At 60.1% G+C, this 21127-nt stretch overlaps 2 protein-coding genes across 11 annotated transcripts in view; one reads left to right on the top strand and one right to left on the bottom strand.

Annotated features, from left to right (window-relative positions):
• Positions 1 to 10038, bottom strand: part of LOC129041660 (SCO-spondin-like) — a 59075-nt gene extending 49037 nt beyond the window's left edge. The window contains 17 exon segments of the mRNA XM_054497092.1: positions 85 to 319; positions 544 to 709; positions 886 to 1113; positions 1198 to 1373; positions 1923 to 2040; positions 3363 to 3507; positions 3808 to 4048; positions 4155 to 4326; positions 4600 to 4752; positions 5180 to 5259; positions 5348 to 5506; positions 6244 to 6343; positions 6436 to 6680; positions 6915 to 7094; positions 7261 to 7343; positions 7750 to 7932; positions 9986 to 10038. Coding sequence (XP_054353067.1) covers positions 85 to 319; positions 544 to 709; positions 886 to 1113; positions 1198 to 1373; positions 1923 to 2040; positions 3363 to 3507; positions 3808 to 4048; positions 4155 to 4326; positions 4600 to 4752; positions 5180 to 5259; positions 5348 to 5506; positions 6244 to 6343; positions 6436 to 6680; positions 6915 to 7094; positions 7261 to 7343; positions 7750 to 7932; positions 9986 to 10002 — 2681 coding nt within the window. The 5' untranslated portion in view covers positions 10003 to 10038.
• A 1018-nt stretch (positions 10039 to 11056) lies between these two features.
• On the top strand, positions 11057 to 20077 carry LOC129040108 (zinc finger protein 467). Of its 10 annotated transcripts, none has more exons than XM_054494022.2 (6): positions 11057 to 11194; positions 12924 to 12989; positions 13229 to 13304; positions 13745 to 13861; positions 15113 to 15223; positions 18035 to 20077. In XM_054494022.2, the coding sequence occupies exons 3-6, from the start codon at positions 13271 to 13273 to the stop codon at positions 19558 to 19560; spliced, it is 1788 nt and encodes a 595-aa protein (XP_054349997.1). In that variant the 5' UTR covers positions 11057 to 11194; positions 12924 to 12989; positions 13229 to 13270; the 3' UTR covers positions 19561 to 20077. The 10 variants fall into 10 exon arrangements, with proteins under 10 accessions (XP_054349997.1, XP_063524042.1, XP_054350001.1 ...); XM_063667972.1 differs by lacking the exon at positions 12924 to 12989 and adding an exon at positions 13575 to 13637 and having other exon boundaries at positions 11058 to 11194; XM_063667969.1 differs by lacking the exon at positions 12924 to 12989 and adding an exon at positions 12812 to 12923 and having other exon boundaries at positions 11079 to 11194.
• Positions 20078 to 21127: the final 1050 nt, after the last annotated feature.

Here is a 21127-nt window from a genome sequence, read left to right as displayed (position 1 = left end):
AGGCTGCACACCCCGCCCGTTGTCTCCCAAGCTACCTCTTCACCCCCACATTCTTCCTCTTGCCCCAAAGGCCGCTGCCCTCACCAGCGGTTGCACTCCTTCATGGTGGCACTGCCAGGGGCATAGCGACGGGCTCCGAGCTGGCAGGGGCACAAGCTGGGGGGCACACACTGGCCCTCAGGGTCCCACAGCAGCCCCAGAGGACAGTTACAACCAGCCACACAGCTGCCCAGCTCTCCACAGTCCTCTGGTTCCCCGCAGTGTTGACCGCATGCTGGGGCACACTCTCAGTACTCCTGGCCACCAGGACACATAACAGCTGGGCACAGGGACACACACAGGTCAGGGGCATAGCCACCGCTGGCTCTCTCCACCCCCTCTGAACCCCATACCCTACACCCCCTGTGCCTTTGCAGGAAGAAAAGCCCGGCAGTCTGCCAAGGGTAGAGATGCACCCTGGGCCCCTAGCCATTCCTGGAAGGGGGATGGGCTAGGAAGGAGGAGAGGAGCCTGGGTGGGGTTGGCTGGGCTGAGGGAACTTATGGCAGAGGGTCTGGTTCCTCTAGGGAGGTGAGGCACCTTCCCAGGCACAGCGACGCGCATAGGCAGACAGCACCGGGCACAGGCAGTCCCTGCCGGGGTCACAGCCACACACGGCTGCCAGGCAGCGCAGACAGAATGGCTCCTTGTCCACCAGCCTGTGGCATTCCTTGGGAGGAGATGGGGAAATGGGTCAACTTCTCCTCCACGGAGTCTACATCCCCTTGGTCCCCAATACCACCTCTGGGCTTGTCTGGTCTCCCTTGATCCTCCCAAGAGCCCAGGTGGAGGGCAGGGCAGGTGTTGGCCCATCTTACGGATGTGGGAGGAGCCCAACCCAGCTACCTGGAAGACAGAGCTGTGCAGGATGGCACAGGCCGCCTCTGCGAAGGCGTGGCACTGGGAGTGGGTGGTGCAGGGAAAGAGCAGGGCACTGTCTCCAGAGGGGCATCTTCCCTTGCCGGCCACCTGGAACTTGCTAGCAAAGGCAGCAATGCTAGTTTCCACATCTCCGGCTGGTGTCAGGAAGTCGTCCTGCTGGTTCTGGGTGAAGGTGCCACACAGACCCTGCACCTGGGCCCCAGGCACGCACGTAAGACAGCTGAATGCAGTCCCACTGCACCCTTGCTCCCCCACACACCCGCCTCACTGGCACACCTGGTGGGCATGGCGGGGGTCCAGGGTGATGTAGGCTGCAGGGTCAGAGAGTCCCCAGAGCACCTGGGCCCCAGGCCAGCGCAGCAGCAGAAAGGCGGAGGAAGCTCGGCGCACACTGAGGCCCTCAGCGCCAATCCAGGGCAAGCCCACATCCTGCCCATTGACCAGCACAGCTCCTGGAACAGGGGGCCTGATGGTGGGAGTGGGGCACGTGGAAGGATAGGGCTGCCAGAAGGGAAGGAGGTTGGGTGGGAAGTAGGAGGTCCCATGTCAGGGTGGGCTGCTGGGGACAACTAGAGTGTCCACCTGAGCTCCCTACCCCTGCAGCCCAAGGACTACCCTTGGCACACAGATTTTCCAGTCCCGCACCCTCGTGATCAGTGTGTGGGAGGAGCTAGATGGCGAGCCAGGAGCTGGCTGGGGAGGGTTGGAGGGACCCTGCTGAGAGTGGCCTGCCCGGTCTGGTCACGCCTCGAGGCCTTTCAAGCCCTCATAGCTGCATGACTTGTATCTGACCCCAGGACGGGGCAGAAGATGCCTTGGAACATCTCCTCAGGACTCTGTATGTCTGCTTCAGAGATGAGAGGGCCGGGGAAGTTGAGGCAGTGTGCTCAGGTGCAGGAGTCTGGGGAAGAGCGTTTGGACTCCAAAGCCGCAGGGTAGTGTGGAGGGGGATCAGTGACAGGAGGCGTGGGACTGCCTCAAGAGTGCAGAGCAGAGGCTACCTGAGTCCCTGAGCTGGATGTGGGTGTCCTCCAGGGAGACGGAGATGGCGTGGAGGCAGCTCCCAGCGTCGCAGGCCCCATGCTCCAGTAGGATCAGTAGCTGTCCCTTCACATAGTCCTGGGGCAGGCAGGGGGAATTTGGTGGGGCCAGGCGGGCCGACCCCCTCCGGGGAGGCTTCTGGAGACCTTCCCTACGGAACACCTTCAAGCACACACCCGGAGGCAGCTGCCCACCTTCCGGCCAGCCAGACTCTCTGCCAGGTAAGGGGCTTCGTCCTCACCATGGGCCGGCATGCATGGATGTCTGTGTGTATGTGTGTGCAGGGCCATGGGTGTGCACACAGGTGTCATGTGGAGGTGTGTGTGCATGTTTGTGTGTTCACGAGTGTGTGCAGGTAAGTGCGTGTCTGCATGTTGGGGTGAGATGACTCCTTTCTTTTCTCCTCATGGATATGTATGTTCTCCCATATGTGTGTGCATGTATACACACATGCTAAATCTACATGCACATACATGAGTGTGTCATGTGTATGTCTGTATCTCTGTAAGTGTGTACATGGGTGCATGTATATGTGTGTGGATGCATACAAGTCTCTGTGTGTTGGTGTGTAGCCTGTGTGTGTGTGTACACATGCAGATCTCTGTGTTGGTTTGTAGCCTGTGTGTGTATGTGTACGTGTGTGTGTGTGTGTATGTGCACGCATGCGTGTGCGCACATGCAGATTTCTGTGTGTTGGTGTGCAGTCTGTGCGTGTGTGTGTGCGTGCGCGCATGCGTGCACTCACATGCAGATTTCTGTGTTTTGGTGCAGCCTGTGTGTGTGTGTGTGTGTACACACATGCATCTTTGACTGTGTTTGCTGGGGGAGATGACTGTCCTCTTCTCTCCCCATGGACAGGCACAGCCTCTCTGAGGACTGTGCTCCCAGGACCTCCTCACCCCATCACTACTTATGAGAGGAGTGGGAATGGTCCAATAGTTCAATGGAGAGATCACTCAGGGGACCCCAGATGATTGGGAAAATCGTGGCCTGCACCTGAACTTGAGAAGTGAGCTCATTTCATTGAGGGAGGTTTAGGGTGGGAGCAGGGCCTCTTATTTCTCCTGAGGTTGTTTTGCATGAAGTAGTCTATAACAAGCCCAGCCCGTCCCATCTGTGCAGACAGGACTGAAGATGGGTTTTGGTTAGCGGCCCTGGGCTGGGTGGTGATGACAGAGGGACTTTCACAGGGAAGCTGGGGAGGAGGTGAGAACCCAGCGGGAGGCCTCGAGGCCTGTGACAGCCATGCCCCCAGTGTTGGTCCTCCCTTGGCCTTTCCTGGGAAGACTCTGGGTTTCGCTTATTTATTTAGGGGTTTCCTTACAGTCAGCCCCACTGTGCCCTCTAGGAGTGCCCCTACTCTGGCAGAGTGCCACCCCTGCAGGCCGTCCTCTGCCCACCTGCACCAGGCTGTAGCGGCAACCTTGACCACCCCGGAAGGAGTAGCTCCGCCCATCGAAGGTGAGGTAGTGCCCGTCCCCGCCCACGGCACACTCGGCGGGGCATAGGGCCTGGGCACAGTGCCAGCGGCCATCCCTGCACACGCTGCGGATACATGGGTGAGACAGTGAGCTCTGGCATCAGCTCCACCCTGAGGGGGTGGAGATGACCCCTGAGCTGGAGGTGACCCCCCAAAAGCCCTTGTTCCTCCCCTCCCGTGGAAGCCCCTCCTGCTGAAGGGGTAGAGGTCAGCCAGCAAGGCCATCAGCCATGCCAGCAGCAGTCCCAGTCTCCGAGAGGAAGACCCGGAATGGGCTGGAGGCTTAGGGGAAGCAGGTTGAAAAGAGGGGAGGGATCCGAGGGCACCACGTGGCCACCAACCCCCAGCATGGCTCAAGGACCCACCAGGGGTTACACAGCTGGCACACGGTGTCACCGGGTGCATAGCGCTGGTGGCGGTAGTAGCAGGGGCAGCGGGCAGCAGGCACACAGAGGGTGCCGTTCCAGAAGAGGCCTCGCGGGCACTCACAGCCACTCACACACTCTTCCCTGCAGGACTCCTCCTCTTCCTGACCCACCGCCTCGCAGCTGGGTGGGCAGAGGGAGATGCAGTCGGAGTAGAGCTGGCCCCCGGGGCACAGGCGCTCTGTGGGCACAGGAGTGAGCTGTAGTCCCCCGCCAGACCCCAGTCAATCCCGCAGGGTGGGGAGGCCCTCAATCAATCCCGCGGCGGGGGGAGGCCCGAGCAGTACCGCAGAAGCCAGGCTTCCTCCAGCGAATGTGGATGTGCCGCCTGGCACAGGCCTGGGCATAGCTGGCAAAGGTGGCACAAACAGCCTGCTGCCGCCCCTCTTGCCCGCTGCCTGCCATGGCCCCTGCGCAGTAGGCAAAGAGACAGGCCTCGTGGTACTCAGCAGGGGAAACCTGCAGGAAAGGACGGCCCCTCAGCAAATAGCCAGCACCCCCTACCTCCTGCTTCCATCACTCCATAACTTATAACCAAACGGATCGGCCCCAGAAGGGACCTCAGAGATTACATATATGAGCGGGCCATTTCCCAGAGATAAAGCCAAGGATGGAGAGGTGGGGGTTTGACAGATGGCCCAAGGTAACCCACAGGCAGGGCCAGACCAGCTTGCTGACACTTCTCTATCACCTTCCCTTGGGTGCCAGATACCACCCCCACCCCACCCATACCTGGGCATGGCACTGCCCGAATGGACCTTCCAGCAGCTGATGGCACACGTCCTGGGCTTCAGCCCGCAGGTGGCCAGGTTCTACATCTGCCTCTGTGAGCCCCAGGGGGCCGTCACAGCCCTGGGCCACCTCCACCGCATCCAGACACCCAGGCTGCAGACAAAGGACATCAGGTCAGGTGGCAGTGATGAGGGACGTTAACCAGGACCCCAGAAAAATGCCTCCTGCTCTCGCACAGCACCAGGGCCCCACCTTCAGGCCCACTGCCCACATCCTGGGGCTGGGGAGAGAGGTGAGGTGGCAGCCCCACGTTGGGCTGCAGTGGTGGGGATAAATGACTAACTGGTTCGCCAATGCTGGCCTCAGATGGCTAGTTCGCAACAGGCAGCCGGGCTTTCTGTGGGACCCCAAGGCCTGCCCTCTGCCCCTGAGGATCTGGGAGAGGGCCGGTCCCTGTCCTAGGGAACAGGCCAGCGATGAAACTGGGACAAGGGATTGGAGGTGCAGGAGTCAGGAGCCAGGCTGAAAAGCTGGGAATGCACAGGCAGCTGGGAGGGAGGGGCCCCAGCGGCAGCCTCACCTCCGAGTCAGGGAGCCTCCAGGAATTTCCAAAGGTGGCTGCTAACATGGCCAGCCCTCCGCCTGGCTCCATGAAGTCATCTGAGAAGGGGTGAGGCAGGGGTGCTGGGTCTAGGGCCTCCGGTCTTCCCTTCCCTGCTACACCAGCAACCAACCACACCCCACTTACCCTCTGGCCAGCCATTGTAGAGCCCACAGAGGCCTTGTGTCTGTCCCCAGAGCTCGTGGTCCACAGAGATGGAGATGGAGCCAGCCCTGTCCAGCCGCACCACGACCCCCAGGCCCCCTGACAGCACCAGCCAGTCCCCCAGCCATTGCAGGCTCAGCCCTGGGCACAGAAAGAGGTTACTTGACCCCTGCAGCCACAATTCTCACCCTTCCCACTACCACAGCTGGGCTCAGCTACCCAGGGATGGAAAGGAGAAGGGAAATAACTCACACAATTCTCACATTCTAGAGAGCTCTGCACTTTATACCAAAAGTATATGCTTTACAGCAGAGTGATTGATTTCCATCACAGCTCCCTTTGAGGAGCTCATGAAAGCTGCAGACGCTCTCTGGAGAGAGTAAACTTCAAGTGAACTATGAAACACACGTGCATGTGCGCACACATGCATACACACATACATGCACACACTGCACCCGTGCACACACAGGCATACACGCAGGAAGCTCACCCCCACCTCACCCTGCAGCCACGCCAGGACAAAGTTCCTGTTAGGAGAGCTTCCCATTACTTAGCACCAAAGTGCTACCTCACAGCACTCCTCTGAGGCTGGCAGGGAAACTGAGGCTCGGGCAGTTAGGTAGAGGGACTTGTCTGAGCTGGTGCTGCGAGAGTTTGGTGGGGGTAGTTGCAGAGGGTTGGGACTAGGCCTGGTTCCTCCTGGCCCCTCACTAGCTCCGCGCTTCAGTGCCTCCCAACAGCAATGGCTGGGGGCCCACTGTGGGCTCATTCCCAAACTGCCCCCTGCTCCTTTTCTGACCCTGCCTGGAGGGTGGAGAGACTGTCCCAGAGGAGCACGTGGGGGCCCGGGCAGCCTCTTTCTCCCCCAGTGCTCTCACCGTGGAGCAGCCAAGACTGCCCTTCAGGTACCAGCTGGCCCTTCGCAGACACATTTCCAGCCTGGATCAGCACCTCCTCGGGTCCCATAGTCACCTGGACCTTGAGGAGATGCACAGTGGAAAAGGGGGCCGGGGCTCTCTTCCTCCCCTGTCCAGCCTCCTCCCTGTGGCTGCCCCATCTCCCTCCCTCACCAGCTGACAGTGTCCAGGCTGGGGGCAGGGGTCCCCGGGTGTTAGGTGGACAGCCCAGGTGGAGTCCGCAGCACCCGCCAGCAGGTAGGTGCAGCGGCCCAGGAAGTGATAGTGGCGGCCGTCAAAGGTGCGGTAGTGGAAGCCCGACCAGGAGGCACAGGTGGCCGAGGGACGCTGGTGCTGACTCCAGAGCTGGCCCACAGCCCCTGCCAGGGGCTGCAGAAGGGCTGGAGAAGAGGCATTGCCTGGGAGAGACACATCAACTGTGAGCCTCTGAGTGTGAGGCAGAGGTGAAGGGTGAGGACACAGGGCTCCTGGCACAGCGGGAGGCAGGGAGACAGGACACGGGCAGACAGGCCCAGTATGGGCCCTGTAGAAGGACCCAGAGCACAAGAACTCCACGTGGGAGTGCCTGGGGAGGCGGAAGGGGTGATGGCCAGGACTGTGCCTATCTGGCAGGCTGGAGTCTGCGGACCCACCTTGCAGGTGTCGGCTAGAGCAGCTGAGGCAGGCCTGGGAGCTTCCATCCCGCCAGCTTCGTCTCCAGGGCCAGGCGCAGCACTCCTCCAGGCTTCCTGCTGAGGCATTAGCTGAGCCTGCCTGTAGCTGGCACTGCCACATGGCAAAGCAGTGGCCTTCAGGACTGGCTTTGGCAAGGGCTGCGGTAGGCGGGGAGAATGGAGCAGACCCAGGCAGTGAATATGGAGTAGCCTGGAGCTCTCAGCCCAGCCCTGGTTCTCTGCCTGAAACCACAAATCTGAGCTAACATCCCCTGCCCAGGACTCCCAGAAGGTACCGCTTCTCCAAACGCACTCAGGTGCTTACCCTCAGTGCAGTGGGCACCCCCCCAGCCTGGGCAACAAGCCCTCACTGTCCGGTTCCACTTGGCAGGCCGGGTTTCTGGAGGTCTGCACCCACCGAGCAGGTGGAAACGGGGAGGAGATGTTAGCGTTCAGCCCAGTCCCACCCTGGGGAGGGCTGGGGACATTCAGTTTTGTCAGCTACTCTAATCACATCATTTCCCCGGCTTTAATTTCCCCACATGCAAAGTGAGAATAATGTTGGGAGGGCAGACCACGGGGACTGGGGGCGGGGGGTGGGTAGAAGGAGCAGGCTTCGGGCCTCTCCCTGTCCTGCCCACCCTAGCACTCACTCACCCCCCACCCTAATCTCACACGCTCCACCCTTCTCCAGGCCCACGGCAAACCTACTTCCCAAATGCCTGCTTCCTCCAGAGCCTCCCCACTCTCAGGATGTCCGGCCTGTCACTCCTTTCCTGCCCGGCAGACAGCCCAGGCTCTCACCCTTACTCACTTGTAGATAGGACAGAGCCCAGGCGCTGGGGACCGGGTAAGCCCCGCGCGGCCACTCCAGGACAGGTCCAGCCGCCAGCCCAGGCGGCTGTAATGGTCGAGGCTGGCACAGGGTACCAGGTCCTCCTGACGGGGTGCTAATTCCTCCTCCACACGGATGGTCTCTGTCCACTCACACCACCGCCTGCCCATGATGGGGAACCACAGCTGCTGCCACCATTCCCTCTGTCACCAAAAGCCCTGTCCTATGACGCCACTCCCAGGGGTGGTTATTGAAGTAAGGAGGATGCTAAGGTAGGGAGAGACACTCATGGGAAGTGGCGGGGGTGGAGGGAGGACCCCGGGGGTGGGGGGCGTGGAGTCTGATGCCCCAGAGGGTCCCTGGGCATGCAGCAGAAGGAGGACCCTTGTCAGAGGGGTCCAGGGTGGGCTGCTTACTCGTCAGCCAGGGCCCACGCCATCCCAAAGAGGAGGGCAGGGAGCAGCATGGTGCCCTCACCCCCGGGGAACCTTTGGGGGATGTGAGGCTTGGGCTGAAGAGAGGCGATGCTGGAGAGGGGGCACAGAGAGGCCAGCAGTGCTCTCTCCTGCCCCACGCAGCCTCCCCGCAGCCCAGTGGCCAGTTCTGGGGGCTGAGGAGTCTTTATTCCAGTCTCATGCCCCAGGGCACCAGCTGCTCACAACCGGATTGGACCTGCCACACCAGCCCCTCAGAGGCCAGCTCTCCCTGGAAACAGTCTCCTTCCTGTCCCCTTCCAGTGCATCTGTTTCCGTGTGTGTGTGTGTGTTTGTGTGTTTGTGTATTTTCACACTCTCAGGCACTACCACAAATTAACATGGGGCTCTGGGCAAGCCACCCTCCCTTTCTGGGCCTCAATTTCCTTCCCAGTAAAAATTTCAGGGACTTCCCAGGGACGCACAAATAGGTCTCAGACTCCAGTAATTCTTTGAAATTGTATGTGCACATTTTTCTGAAGACAGTTCTATAACTTTTATTAGATTCTCAAGAGGGCCATGACCCCATGAAAAGGTTAAGAGCTCCTGGGTAAATGACTGATGGGGTCTTCCAGCCTTGAACTTCTGCCTGGATGGTGCTCCCCTGCCTCCCGCCCCTCTCTTGCCCAAACTCAGGAGTGTGGGGCAGTAAGCGGGAGCGCTTCTAGGGTAGCTAGGGTTCCTGAGTGTGTGGAGATGGGTGGGCAACATGTACCCTTTTCTCCAGGGTCCATTTTCTTGCTGGGGATGATTATGTGTGGCTGGAGGGTGGACAGACTGTCCCAGAGAAGCACGTGGGGGCCCGGGCAGCCTCTTGCTCCCCCAGTGCTCTCACCGTGGAGCAGGGCCCACCCTGTCTCCTTCTTCGAGGGTCTCCTAGAGTCTCTGGGGTCTAGAACTGGGGAGCCTATGCTGAGGAATGAGAGGACCCTCTGGAAGGAGTGGGCAGGGGAGCCAGCTCCCCCAGCCCTGGGGCAGAGCTAAGCCGGATGAAATAATCCGAGAGTCTGGCTGGGAGGGGCAGTGACAGGCTCCACAGGGGAATCCGGGGTCTATCCTGGTCCCAGCAGAGCTCTGAGCACACCCGGACACCCGGGCTGGAATGCAGCCTCGGTCTCCTAAACCTGATATCCCTCCGAGTATCCTGTAGAGTCATTCCACCTAGGGAAGGAAGGGGGCTGCTCTTAACCAGAGCTGGGCCGGGCTCTCCTTCTCCTGGGTTCACCATTGGTCCCAGGGCCAAAAAAGGGCCCAGAGTGAGTCTCTCAGGGGGTCACCGATGGCGGGGATCAACTCCTGCTCTGGGGTCCTCAGAAAGAGCCACACGCACACCCAGACACCCCCCTTTCCTGTTTTACACACATGCACACTCTCACTGTAAGTCTCACAACACTGGCACAGGTGCTCGGCCACACCCCAGCACGCACAATGACACATGCTACTCCAGGGGCTCCCTTCATCCTGGAGGCAGAGGAGCCTTCACAGCTGAGCCCGAGGGATGGGCGCTCTTCCAGGCACTCATCCTTGTGGTGGGCTGTGGTAGCAGGAGCTCAAGGGCCATTCACACCCTCCCCTTCCCAGCCTCACTCTCAGCTCTGGATTCAAACCGGGGCTGATCAGGCAGCACCGGGATTGGGAAGAGACCCGAGTTGCAGTCACCGTTTCCCATAAAGGGGCAGAAGGGAGGAAGCTGGAACCCAGGGGTTTGGAGAAGGTTCATGGAGAGGAGACCGGGAACTAACAGTCCAGACTTCAGCATCTCCGGAGCTTTCAGGACTGGGCGCAGCGGGAACGAGGCCGAGGAGAAACCTCGTAACCTGGGCAGGGAGGGCGAGTGGAGTCCCCTGAGGAGCTGGGGCTGAGGGCTGAGGGCTGCCCTCCACATCTAACTCCAGGTGGTGTCCGGGCCAGCAGGCCCCCCAGCAATCGTCTCCCGCCCATAGAGCCCTCCCCTCTCTGCAGCCCCCTCCCAGACCCTCCCCCGGACCCCGCCCTCAGAATCTCCGCCCAGCCAGGTCCCAGCCTTGCCCCCTGGAGCTCCCGACCCGGCCCGGCCTTCTCCCAGGGGACCTGGCTCAAAGTCCTCTCCCCAGTTTCTACTTCGAAGGACCCGTTCTCGCAGGTACAGGGGCCCAGCCCTCTCTCCCGCCTGCCCCCACAGCTCACGCGGCTGCTTTCGAATCGGGTCCTCGGGACTCCGGGCGAGGGGCTGCGGGTCTGGGTGGATCCGGGTGGAATCCGGGTGGAGAACGGGGGCGCGGCCAGAGTTTCCCAGACCGACCCCCGAGCGCGGCGCTGCACACCCGGCTGGCACCGGCGACTTAGAGACGGCAGTGCACGACTCGCTGGCTCCCCCCACGACACGCCCCCTCCTCGTTCCCCCAACTCCTCCTCGCCCCCCCCCCCCACCCGTTCGCGCTCCACCTTTCCCCGGCTCCTCCCTCCGCGGCCGCGAGCACCCTCCCTTGGCACCCTTCCCCGCAGCCCGAGTGCCCTTCCTCCCCAGCCTCCTCGCCCTCCTCCACTCCCTCTCCCATCACCCTCACCACCCCACCCCTCCCCTCCCCTCCCCCGTCCTGAGCTCCCACTTCCAGCACCTACTCCGGGCTCGGAGCCTTAGGACCATCACCTGCCCACCTAAGCCCGCGGTGCTCCCTCCCGGGACCCCACTCCTGAAACCCCCTGCCCCTGCCTCCCCCAGCCCGGTGCGCCGGGGCTCTCCGCCCGCTCCCTCGGTCCCTCCTCCCTTGCAGGCGCCGTTTCCCGGCTTCGGCTCCCCGCACGTCTATCCCTCTCCTCCCCGCGAAGTTTCGGGGCTGTCAGTCTGTCAGTCTTTCGGGCCGTCAGCACCCGAGCTGCAGGCGGCGAGCGCCATTGTGAGCAGAGCCGGCGGGGCAGGAGGCCCGGGCGCCTGGGTCCCCGCGGCGCGGGCGGAGCGGCCGGCCAGCCAGGTAAGGGCCGGGGAGGCTCCGCTGCAGGCGGCCCCGCCCGCGTCTCCCTCAGCGCCGCGGTTGGGTCACGGCCGGCTCCGCGCAGGTGACAGCCCCGGGGGTGGGGGCGCGGACGGCGGGCGTGGGGGAGGGGCGCGGGTCGGGGGAGGGCGGGGGCTGGGGGGAAGGGAGGGCAAGGGCGGCGCGGGCAGGGTGAGGGCTGTGGGGGTAGAGGAGACCGGCGGGTGGGGGCTGGAGGGAAGGGCGGGGGCTGGGAGGGGGTCGGGCGGGAGGCAGGTGGGAAGGGGGCCGGCGGGCCCCGAGGGGAGGAGAGAGGGAGTGTGGGAGGGGGCCGAGGGGGAAGGGGAGGAAGAAGCGGGCGCTGGGGACCGGGCCGCTCGGGAGGGGCGGGAGAAGAGGGCGCTGACAGGTGAGCCCCGGAGCTGGGGAGGGGGCCGGGACCTGGAGTGAAGTCTGCGATCGGAGCTGCTTGGGAGGGCGGCGGGGTAGGGAGGTGGAGCTGAGGGTCCCGTCGGGAGGAAAACTTGGGAGGGGTGAGAAGTCCGAGGGGAGCAGAAATAGGGAGGGGGCGCCGCGGCGGCGGAGAGAGGCGCGGAGGGGTGTTCGGAGGGGAGACAGGGTGGGGAGGGCAGGGCCCGCGGGAAGGTCCCGAGCGAGCGGGTCAGCCCTAGACCCCCAGGCTTGGGGGCCGGAGGACCCGGGAGCTGGGAAGCGGCCTGGGGGGGGGGAGGGGAAGAGCGGTTCTGGGGACTGGGGACGGGGAGGGAAGCGAAGCTGGAGCCTGCTGGGGAGACAGAGGGGGAAGGGAGGCGGGGGCCTCGGAGGGGAAGGAGAGCTGCAGAAGGGAGGGAGGGAGGGGGAGGGCGGTGGGGAGACGTGGGGGAGGGCTGGAAAGGGGGAGGGGAAGGGAACCGAGGTGAGGCGAGGAAAGGAGAAGGAAGGGAAACCGGGGTGGGGGAGGAGAGGAGGGAGGGGAGAGGAGAACTGGGTTGGGGAAAAGAGCTGAGAGGAGGAGGGCGGGTGTTGGGGAGGAAGGAAAAGAGGAGGGGGAAAGGAAGGGAGAGGGTGTGCAGCCGGGGAGGGAGATGGAGCGGGGGAGAACCGGGAGGGCAGGGAAAGGCAGCCTGGAGTCTGAGAGGGGGAGGGGAGCGCTGCCGCCGAGGCGGCCCGGAGCGTAGGGTCAGGGGAGGCGGTGGCAGGGGAGGGCCGACCCGGAGGGGGCCTGGAGGGGTTGGCCCTGCCGGGCGCCGGCGGGCGGAGCCTGAGGGGCGGGGCCGGGGGCGGAGCCCAGGCGCCGGCCCGATTCGCAGGGGAGAGAGGGCGGAAGGCAGAGGGAGCGGGAGGGGCGGGGCAGGGGGAAGGCTGCCGGGGAGATGGGGGAGGGGAGTCTGCAGGGGGAGGGGCGGGGGAGCCGCGGAAGGCGGAGTAGGGAAGGGGCAGCAGGGCCGGTGTCCGGGCCTTGGGCAGCCCCGCACGGGTGAGAGGTGGTTTTGTGGTAGGGGTTTAGGGAGAGGCGGTCATTTTCTGCCCACAAGAGGATCCTCTCGAGGACCTCCCCAAGCAGTACCCCTAAAGTGACACTCACTCCCGCCCCTGGGCTGGCTCCTATTTCACCAGCTCGGGCAGTGACAGCTGGAGGGCCTAGGAGATGAAGTTTCCCACTCCCCACCCTGGGCTCCCACCCTCAAGCCTCTCCCCAGAGAATCGAATCTTTCCTGCGCTTTCCCAGGCAAGGACACCGGGGCGTGGAGTTGCGGTGCTGATGGGCCGGGGCTGGCGGTGAGAGACCTGCCAGGTGAGAGGGTGGCGCGGCTGGTTTCCAGAGCTGACAGAAATCGTTTCAAGGCCTTCTTGGGCCACCTTCAAAGATCTCTTGGCTTTCTGAAACCCAGTTTCCCTAATTTCCCCAGCTGTACCTGGGGATGTCACCTTTGGAGCTCCTGGAAGAGCCCATATGGAGAGGTTGGGCAGAGCCAGAGCCCAGGTGGAAGCTGGCGTGGGAAAAATCTGAACAAGGCTGTCTTTTCTCCGTAGGGTCTGTGGCCTGATCCCCAGGAGGAGCTACTCTGGGTTACCATGAGAGAGACCTTGGAGGCCCTCAGCTCCCTGGGTGAGCTGCAGAAATGAAGGGACTTGGGGAAAAGCTTAGGAGGATTCAGGGGCATCTACAACTCAGACAGCAGAGCCACCCTCAGGAGGCTGCAACCCTGAGGCCCCAGGGGCCTGTAGGTCAGCCTCCTTTTCTGTAGCATGGGGTGTCTGAATGCTTGGAACATGGTGGAGGCTGCGCTCTAGACCATATGCGCACTTGAGCACTCAGAGCACAGTCATATTTACATCTATGCTATCTCTTCCTTCTGTCCTTTTTGACTCAACTCAGAGGGACTGAGGTTGACACCTGTCCATGTCCATGCTGGTGAGAGACCCTGTCCTTCCTGAGCAGGTTGGGAAAAGTCTCTTGGGCAGGCTGGGAAGGGGAACAGCCCCCGCCTCTGATTACTTGTTCCGTACTGGATGCTTTACTTGGACCCATCCTTCTGCCTGTAACAGGATTCTCTGTGGGACAGCCAGAGATGGCCCCCCAAAGTGAGCCCAGGGAAGGATCCCATAATGCCCAGGAGCAGATGTCCTCTTCTAGGGAAGAGAGAGCACTGGGGGTGTGCTCAGGTAGGTAACAGGAACCATGGAGAGGCTCAGGGAGGAGTCCCCCTGCTTTCCTCCTGCCTCCCTACCTCCCTCCCTTCTTCCCTCCCCCCTTCCTTCCTTCCTTCTTTCCTTCCTTCCTTCTTTCCTTCCATTCATCAAATATTTATTGAGCACCTATTATGTGTGGGATGCTATTCTAAACATTTGGAATATCTCAGTGACCAAATAGTCAAAGATCCCTACCTTCAAGAGCTTAATCCTAATGACTGCAGAGAGTCAGCAAATAATAAATAAGGAAATTTATAAACTATGTTCAAAGGTGATAAGAGCTCTGGGGGAGAGGATAATGTCCGGTGAAGCGGGTGGAAGGGGGCCGAGACTGCTGCAGGTGGGGGTGGGTGGGGCATGTTATAGGATTAAATAGGGTGATGAGACTGGGTTTCTTTGGGAAGGTAAGATTTGTGCAGGATTTGAAGGAGCTGGGGGAAGCCGGGCATGGTGGCTCATGCCTGTATTCTCAGCCCTTTGGGAGGCCAAGGTGGAAGGATTGCTTGAGCCCCGTTTGAGACCAGCCTAGGCAACATGGCAAGACTCTGTCTCCACAAAAAATTAAAAGTTAGCTGGATGTGGTGGCTCATGCCTGTGTTCCCAGCTACTTGGGAGGCTGGGGCAGGAGGATCCCTTAAGCCCAGGCTGCAGTGAGGTATGATCGTGCCACTGCACTCCAGCCTGGGTGACAGAGGACCTTTCTCTAAAAAAAGAAAAATAAAAAAAGAAAAAAAAAGAGGTGAAGGCGGCAGCTCAGCAGATTTGGGAGAAGTGCTTCAGGCAGGAGTACAGCCAGAACAGAGCACTAAGGCAGGAATGTGCCTGGCTTTTGACATCCTGATTCTCCCCAGTGATTTGCTTGGAACCAGGGTCCATCTGGGGGCTGGGAAGGCCCCAGCCCTTCTCCTAGGGGCATCAGGTCAGGGGACTTCCTTGCTTCCACTGTCTTACATACACATATTCCAGAAACTCCTCACAGTGGTGGCTCTTGTAACCTTGTAGTCCATCTCATACATACCCTTAGCAGCCGCCCTGCTTGAAGGAGTCTGAGGCAGCCCCAGGGAAGCTGGGAACTCAGTCCCTTAATTCAGGTAGGATGTGGGAGGAACCCTGTGGGCCCTGCTGGAGCCAGGGTTTCAAATGCTCCTGCTTCCCAGCACCAGTGGGGCCCTTTGGCCATCTGTGATGTCTCCAGAGTCCTTGAGGTATCCTATTCTCTGCCAGGGCACGAGGCCCCTACACCGGAGGAAGGTGCCCACACAGAACAAGCCGAGGCTCCCTGCAGAGGCCAGGCGTGCACAGCACAGAAGGCTCAGCCTGTGGGCGCCTGCCCAGGTGAGTCTTCCCGTCACTTCATTCCACCACGGGCTCAGGCCAAGGGAACGGGGCCCAGCAAGCTCCGGAGCTGCTACCTCATGAGGCAGGTAATCCCCCAAGACAGGCAGTCCAGGCCCTTCCAACCCAAGTTGAGTTCAGGCCCTGACACCTTTCTGCTGTGGAACTTCAGTGCCGAAAGGGAATTTCACATCTGTAGATGGCAGGAGTCAGAGAGGCTGGTCACCAAAGAGAAACACAGCCTCCCCTCAAATGCCTTCTAGAAATCCTGCCTCCTCCTCTTTGTTTCCCCCAGTCTAAGTGTAATTACCGTTGCCATGAAGATACATGGCTTTGATCAACATTTTCACTGCCTCTCCCCTGCCATGCCGCCTTCCCCAGCTTCCACTGATCGTGAGGGGACCCAGATGCTCCACATCTGCTGTAGTCAACTCATCTCCTCATACCCAGAGTGATGAAACTGCTCGTTCTCTCTCAACAATCCCACCATGACTTCCTTCCATCCTTAACTACCTTTTGCCTGAGGGGTATCATTTATTCAGCAAGGATTTATTGAGTGCCTACTACATACAGGCTGTGTTAAGTACAGTGGAAAGAGATGAACTGTAGAGTTACCTGGACCTGGTTTGAATCTTTGTTCTGCATTTACTAGCTGAGTGCCCTTGGATAGGCCACCTTGCCTCCAGGAGCTTCGGTTTGTGAAGGTTTGTGACAGTGTGTGTCCAACACTTCATCTACAGTTGGTCCTCGATAAGTGGCGGCAGTCCCCGTTTTTATCAGACACATAAAGACACCTTTCTTATTAGACACAAAAGAAATGGAACACAAAATGTCCATACCTCAGAAGATAAAATCTGGTTGAGATGACCTTAATATGAGCTAGAACAAAGAATTAAAAGAACAGTATAAAGGCGTCACAAATAAGCACAAAAGTGTTAACAGTAAGTGCTATAGGAGTTTATGCCAAAAGATCCGCATGCATTGGGAATTTGTCAAAAAACATTAATTTGTGCTGCATTTTAAGAAAGGTGTAGATTTCAGTTCTGAAAGGGGTGGGGTGGAGGATGGGAAGACGTTCTAGGCTGAGAAGATCTTGAAGCAGGAAGGGGAAGAGAGCAGCTTGGCTGAATGGGAGAAAGAAAGTTGGACTAGGGTGGGGTGAGCTTCAGATGCAGCTAGAACCTGTTTTATCTTCAAATAATAGGGTGCTGGGCTGGGCACTGTGGCTCATGCCTGTAATCCCAGTGACTCAGGAAGCTGGGGTGGGAGAACTGCTTGAGGCCAGGATTTCAAGACCAGCCTGGGCAACACAGCGAGACCCCATCTCTGAAAAAATAAGAAATATTAGCTGGGCATGGTGGTGCACACCCATAGTCACAGCTGCTTGGGAGGCTGAGGTAAGAGAATCACTTGAGCCCAGGTGTTTGAGGTTGCAATGAGTCATTATCATTCCATTGCACTCCAGCCTGGGAGACAGAGCAAGACCCTGACTCAATTAAAAATAAATAAATAGGAGCTATTGATGGTTCTTGAGTAGAAAAGTAAAAGTGCCACAATGAAGGTGAAAGCTGTATCACAGTATGATAAGTAGACAGGGGTCTGGAGTCAATGGACTGATAGAAGAAACTGGGAGTACCTCTGATTGTGGAAGTCCACGTGCGATGGAATCAAGGCTCAGGCCAGACAGGAACCCAAATTATCTGGTTAAATGATTCACAAATGAGAATCACTTTGGGAGCTTTAAAGATGAGAACACATTCGTGGGCCTTGCCCCCATTTGTGCATTTTCTCAAAGTTCCCCAGGAGCTGATGATGCAGCACAGGCGTAGGAGCTTTAAACTAGGTCCAACTCTTACACAAAGGGCAAACTTTCTTAGCGGACTAAGAAACGTAACTCAAAGAGGTTAAGTGACTGAACCAAAGTCACACTCCTAGTTAGTGACAGAGGAGAACCTAAGTTGGACCCTCCCATCTGGACCCCGGGCTCCTTCCTCTTGGCTGGACCATTGCAGCACCCGACAGGGGCAACAATCCAGCGGAACCCCCAGCGACCTGCCCTTAGGCTAAGGCTCCCCCAGACGGCCATCCCTGTTTCTCCAGAGCCAGTGTTCACTAGTTACCCAGACCCTGTAAACTCCATCATTGTCTTCCTAAATGGGACTTCCCCTCAGGCTGTAAGGGAGTAGCAGGAATACGAGGGCACCCTGGTTCCGTGGCCACTAGAGGTAAGGTGGGCTGGGGGAGGAGGTTAGAGAGCAAGAGAAGCAGCCCAGGTGAGATGTCAAAGATCAAGTTTTCAAGGCCACCAGGGAAGGAGGCTCTAGTCCTAAGGTTAAAGTCAGCCAGGGCTCAGTTTGGGAAGCTCAGGTGTGTGGTGAGAAAGCTGCTGAGCCGCGGCCAGTTTGCAGTACCAAGGAGAGCTGCTGGACCAGAGATGGAGACTGAGGTCCCAGAAAGGCACTGCTGGAGCAGGAAGATCTGGGCCAGCCACCAAAGGGATGTGAACCTGGAGCGAAGCAGGAGGACTGAAGCTTGGGCAACCTTCCTCTTCAGGGGTGCCGGAGGGCTCCTGGGCACATCCAGGCCGGGGAAGAAGCCCCTGGGAGGGGTGTGGTGTTCACACGCATCACAGGTTTCCGAGAGTGCAGGAGGAGGCCTGAGAAGAGCTGAGGATTTGGTCACTCCCAGGAAGCGTTAGGTAGAGTGGAGAGCAGAGCCAGACCGCAGGGCTCCAGGAAGTAGAGATCCTGTGGTTAAATAAACGTTGCCGCACGTGGAGCTCAATAGACAATTCTTGTTTTGACTTTCCAGGAGAGGAGTGGATGATTCGGAAGGTGAAGGTGGAGGACGAAGATCAGGAGGCAGAAGAGGAGGTCGAATGGCCCCAGCATCCATCGTTACTTCCCAGCCCCTTTCCCCCGCCTGACCTGGGGCATCTGGCTGCCGCTTACAAACTGGAGCCAGGGGCCCCGGGGGCACTGAGTGGGCTCGCGCTGTCTGGGTGGGGTCCGACGCCGGAGAAGCCCTACGGCTGCGGGGAGTGTGAGCGGCGCTTCCGGGACCAGCTGACGTTGCGACTGCACCAGCGGCTGCACCGGGGCGAGGGCCCCTGCGCCTGCCCGGACTGCGGCCGCAGCTTCACGCAGCGCGCCCACATGCTGCTGCATCAGCGTAGCCACCGCGGCGAGCGGCCTTTCCCGTGCTCCCAGTGCGACAAGCGCTTCAGCAAGAAGGCCCATCTGACCCGCCACCTGCGCACGCACACGGGCGAGCGGCCCTACCCGTGCGCGGAGTGCGGCAAGCGCTTCAGCCAGAAGATCCATCTGGGATCGCACCAAAAGACCCACACCGGCGAGCGGCCCTTCCCCTGCACGGAATGCGAGAAGCGCTTTCGCAAGAAGACGCACTTGATTCGGCACCAGCGCATCCATACGGGCGAGAGGCCCTACCAGTGCGCACAGTGCGCACGCAGCTTCACGCACAAGCAGCACTTGGTGCGGCACCAAAGGGTGCACCAGGCGGCCGGCCCGGCCAGGCCCTCTCCCGACTCGTCCGCTTCTCCTCATTCCACTGCCCCGTCCCCGACCCCATCCCCTCCCGGGCCAAAGCCTTTCGCCTGCTCCGACTGCGGCTTGAGCTTCGGCTGGAAAAAGAACCTCGCCACGCACCAGTGTCTGCACCGCAGCGATGGTCGCCCCTTTGGGTGCGATGAGTGCGCACTGGGCGCCACCGTGGATGCCCCCGCCCCCGAGCCCCTGGCCAGCGCGCCTGGCGGACCGGGCTGCGGCCCAGGATCCGATCCTGTGGCGCCCCAGCGCGCCCCCTCGGGCGAGCGGTCCTTCTTCTGTCCGGACTGCGGGCGCGGCTTCGCCCATGGGCAGCACCTGGCGCGGCACCGGCGCGTGCACACGGGCGAACGGCCCTTCGCCTGCACGCAGTGTGACCGCCGCTTCGGCTCGCGGCCCAATCTGGTCGCCCACTCTAGGGCCCACAGCGGCGCCAGGCCTTTCGCCTGCGCTCAGTGCGGCCGCCGCTTCAGCCGCAAGTCGCACCTGGGCCGCCACCAGGCGGTGCACACTGGCAGCCGCCCCCACGCCTGCGCCGTCTGCGCCCGCAGCTTCAGCTCCAAAACCAACCTAGTCCGCCACCAGGCGATCCACACAGGCTCCCGCCCCTTCTCTTGCCCGCAGTGCGGAAAGAGCTTCAGCCGCAAGACCCACCTGGTGCGGCACCAGCTCATTCACGGCGAAGCCGCCCACGCGGCTCCGGACGCCGCCCTTGCGGCCCCAGCCTGGTCCACTCCCCCCGAGGCGGCGCCGCCCCCGCTCTTCTTCTGAGCCTAGTTCTCACCAGGACCCTTTCTTGCCCACAGTTTCGAGAGGCCCGTGCCATGAGACCGCCTGGGGTGAGCACGGCGGCCTGGGCTGCTGCCCGAAGGTTTGGCCTCGCGGGACTCCTGTTTCCTTCCCGCAGTGTCTGCGTCCGCACAGCATACCCAGCTCAGACCTCCTAGGACAGAGACTCAGCGAACCCTTGCTGGGAACCGTTGAGCTGAAGTTCTTGGAAGGCTCCCACCCAGGTGCCCCGTTGGAAAGCAGATAATTCCTGGACCCAGGGCGGGAAAGAGTGGTTATTTATGTACTTAAAAGTTTCATTAAAATTAAAATCAGAAAGTTCTGGGGCTGCTAAATGAGTTGGGGGAGGGAACCCCTGACTCTCCTTAGCCACTGTCCCACCTCCATCCACACACAGACCAGCCCCCTCCACTTCCCCTTCTGTCCTGGGTGAGTTACGTTTAGCCAGCTGCTGTTAATTGGTTCTCCCAAATAAAAATGTAATATATTTATTCACTAAGCCACCATCCTGGCTCCTGCTTCTAGCTCGGAAGTATAAGGAAGGAAGATTGGGGTGCATTTCTCTCACACCATGTGTCACAGACTAGAGCTGAAGGGGGGCAGGCCGTCCTTTGGCGTGGGTTTGGGAGCTCTGTGTGGTCTCTGCAACTCACCCGGGGGATTCGGAGCTCGGTGGCGTGAGGAAGGAGGTGGCACATCCACTGCAGATGAAGGTTGCTTTTACATCACACTTGCAACAAGTCCTTTCTTAAGGCTGCTTGGTCCAGAAGTCTCTGTATTGCCCTTCTCCAGCCCAGGCAGTTATGAGAGCTAGGGCTGCCTGGCGGTGAGCGGGGAGGGTAGGATAATGGGGAGCCTATGGAGCTTGCAGTGAGTAGTCTTGGGTTTGACTCCCATCTGCCTCTCGTGGGACTTGGAGCGCAGCATTATTCATTTCCCAGTGAGCGGGGATGAGAGGCCAGAGCAGTGGCCTGAGAGATGAAAGGGCCTTTCACACCTGTGAAGGAGTTTAGACATGTCCAAGGGAGGGGCAACCAGGGCAAGGTTAGGTGGGGCAGAAACAGGGCCACGCTTACATTCCTGCATTTTGGAAAGATGTTTGGCTAGACAACTCGGGAGTGAGACTGGAGGCCTGCGCATCAGTTGTCCTGGTGACAGGTTGTGGTGACCTGGGACCATAGTTGTGTCAGAGGAGACAGAGAAGTGATGGATTCAAGAGACTTAATAGGCAGAGGATACAGGACCTGTTGACTAGTGTGGGTCGGGGAATCAATGAGCTCAGCCCGATTTCTGCTTGACACTGACTAGATGACAGTGGCATACTCCCAGAAGGGAGACGCGGTGTTGGGGGCAGCTTCGTGCTGGGGGAGTAGTCCTGGGTCTGCCGAGTTGTGAGCAGTGTGTGCCCAGCAGGAAGGAGGCTGTGTGCGTGGAGAGCTCAGGAGAGGGCCAGGCTGCAGACATAGAGCTGAGAACTATCCGCTTGTGCTTCTGAAGCTATGGGGGAGTGGATGATCTTCCCAAAGAACTGAGTGTGGAGTGAGAAATT

Source organism: Pongo pygmaeus, chromosome 6 (genome assembly GCF_028885625.2).
Source record: "Pongo pygmaeus isolate AG05252 chromosome 6, NHGRI_mPonPyg2-v2.0_pri, whole genome shotgun sequence".
Lineage (NCBI taxonomy): Eukaryota > Metazoa > Chordata > Mammalia > Primates > Hominidae > Pongo > Pongo pygmaeus.
The sequence above is the reverse complement of the archived record's forward strand: the minus strand, read 5'-3'. Positions and strand labels throughout refer to the sequence as shown.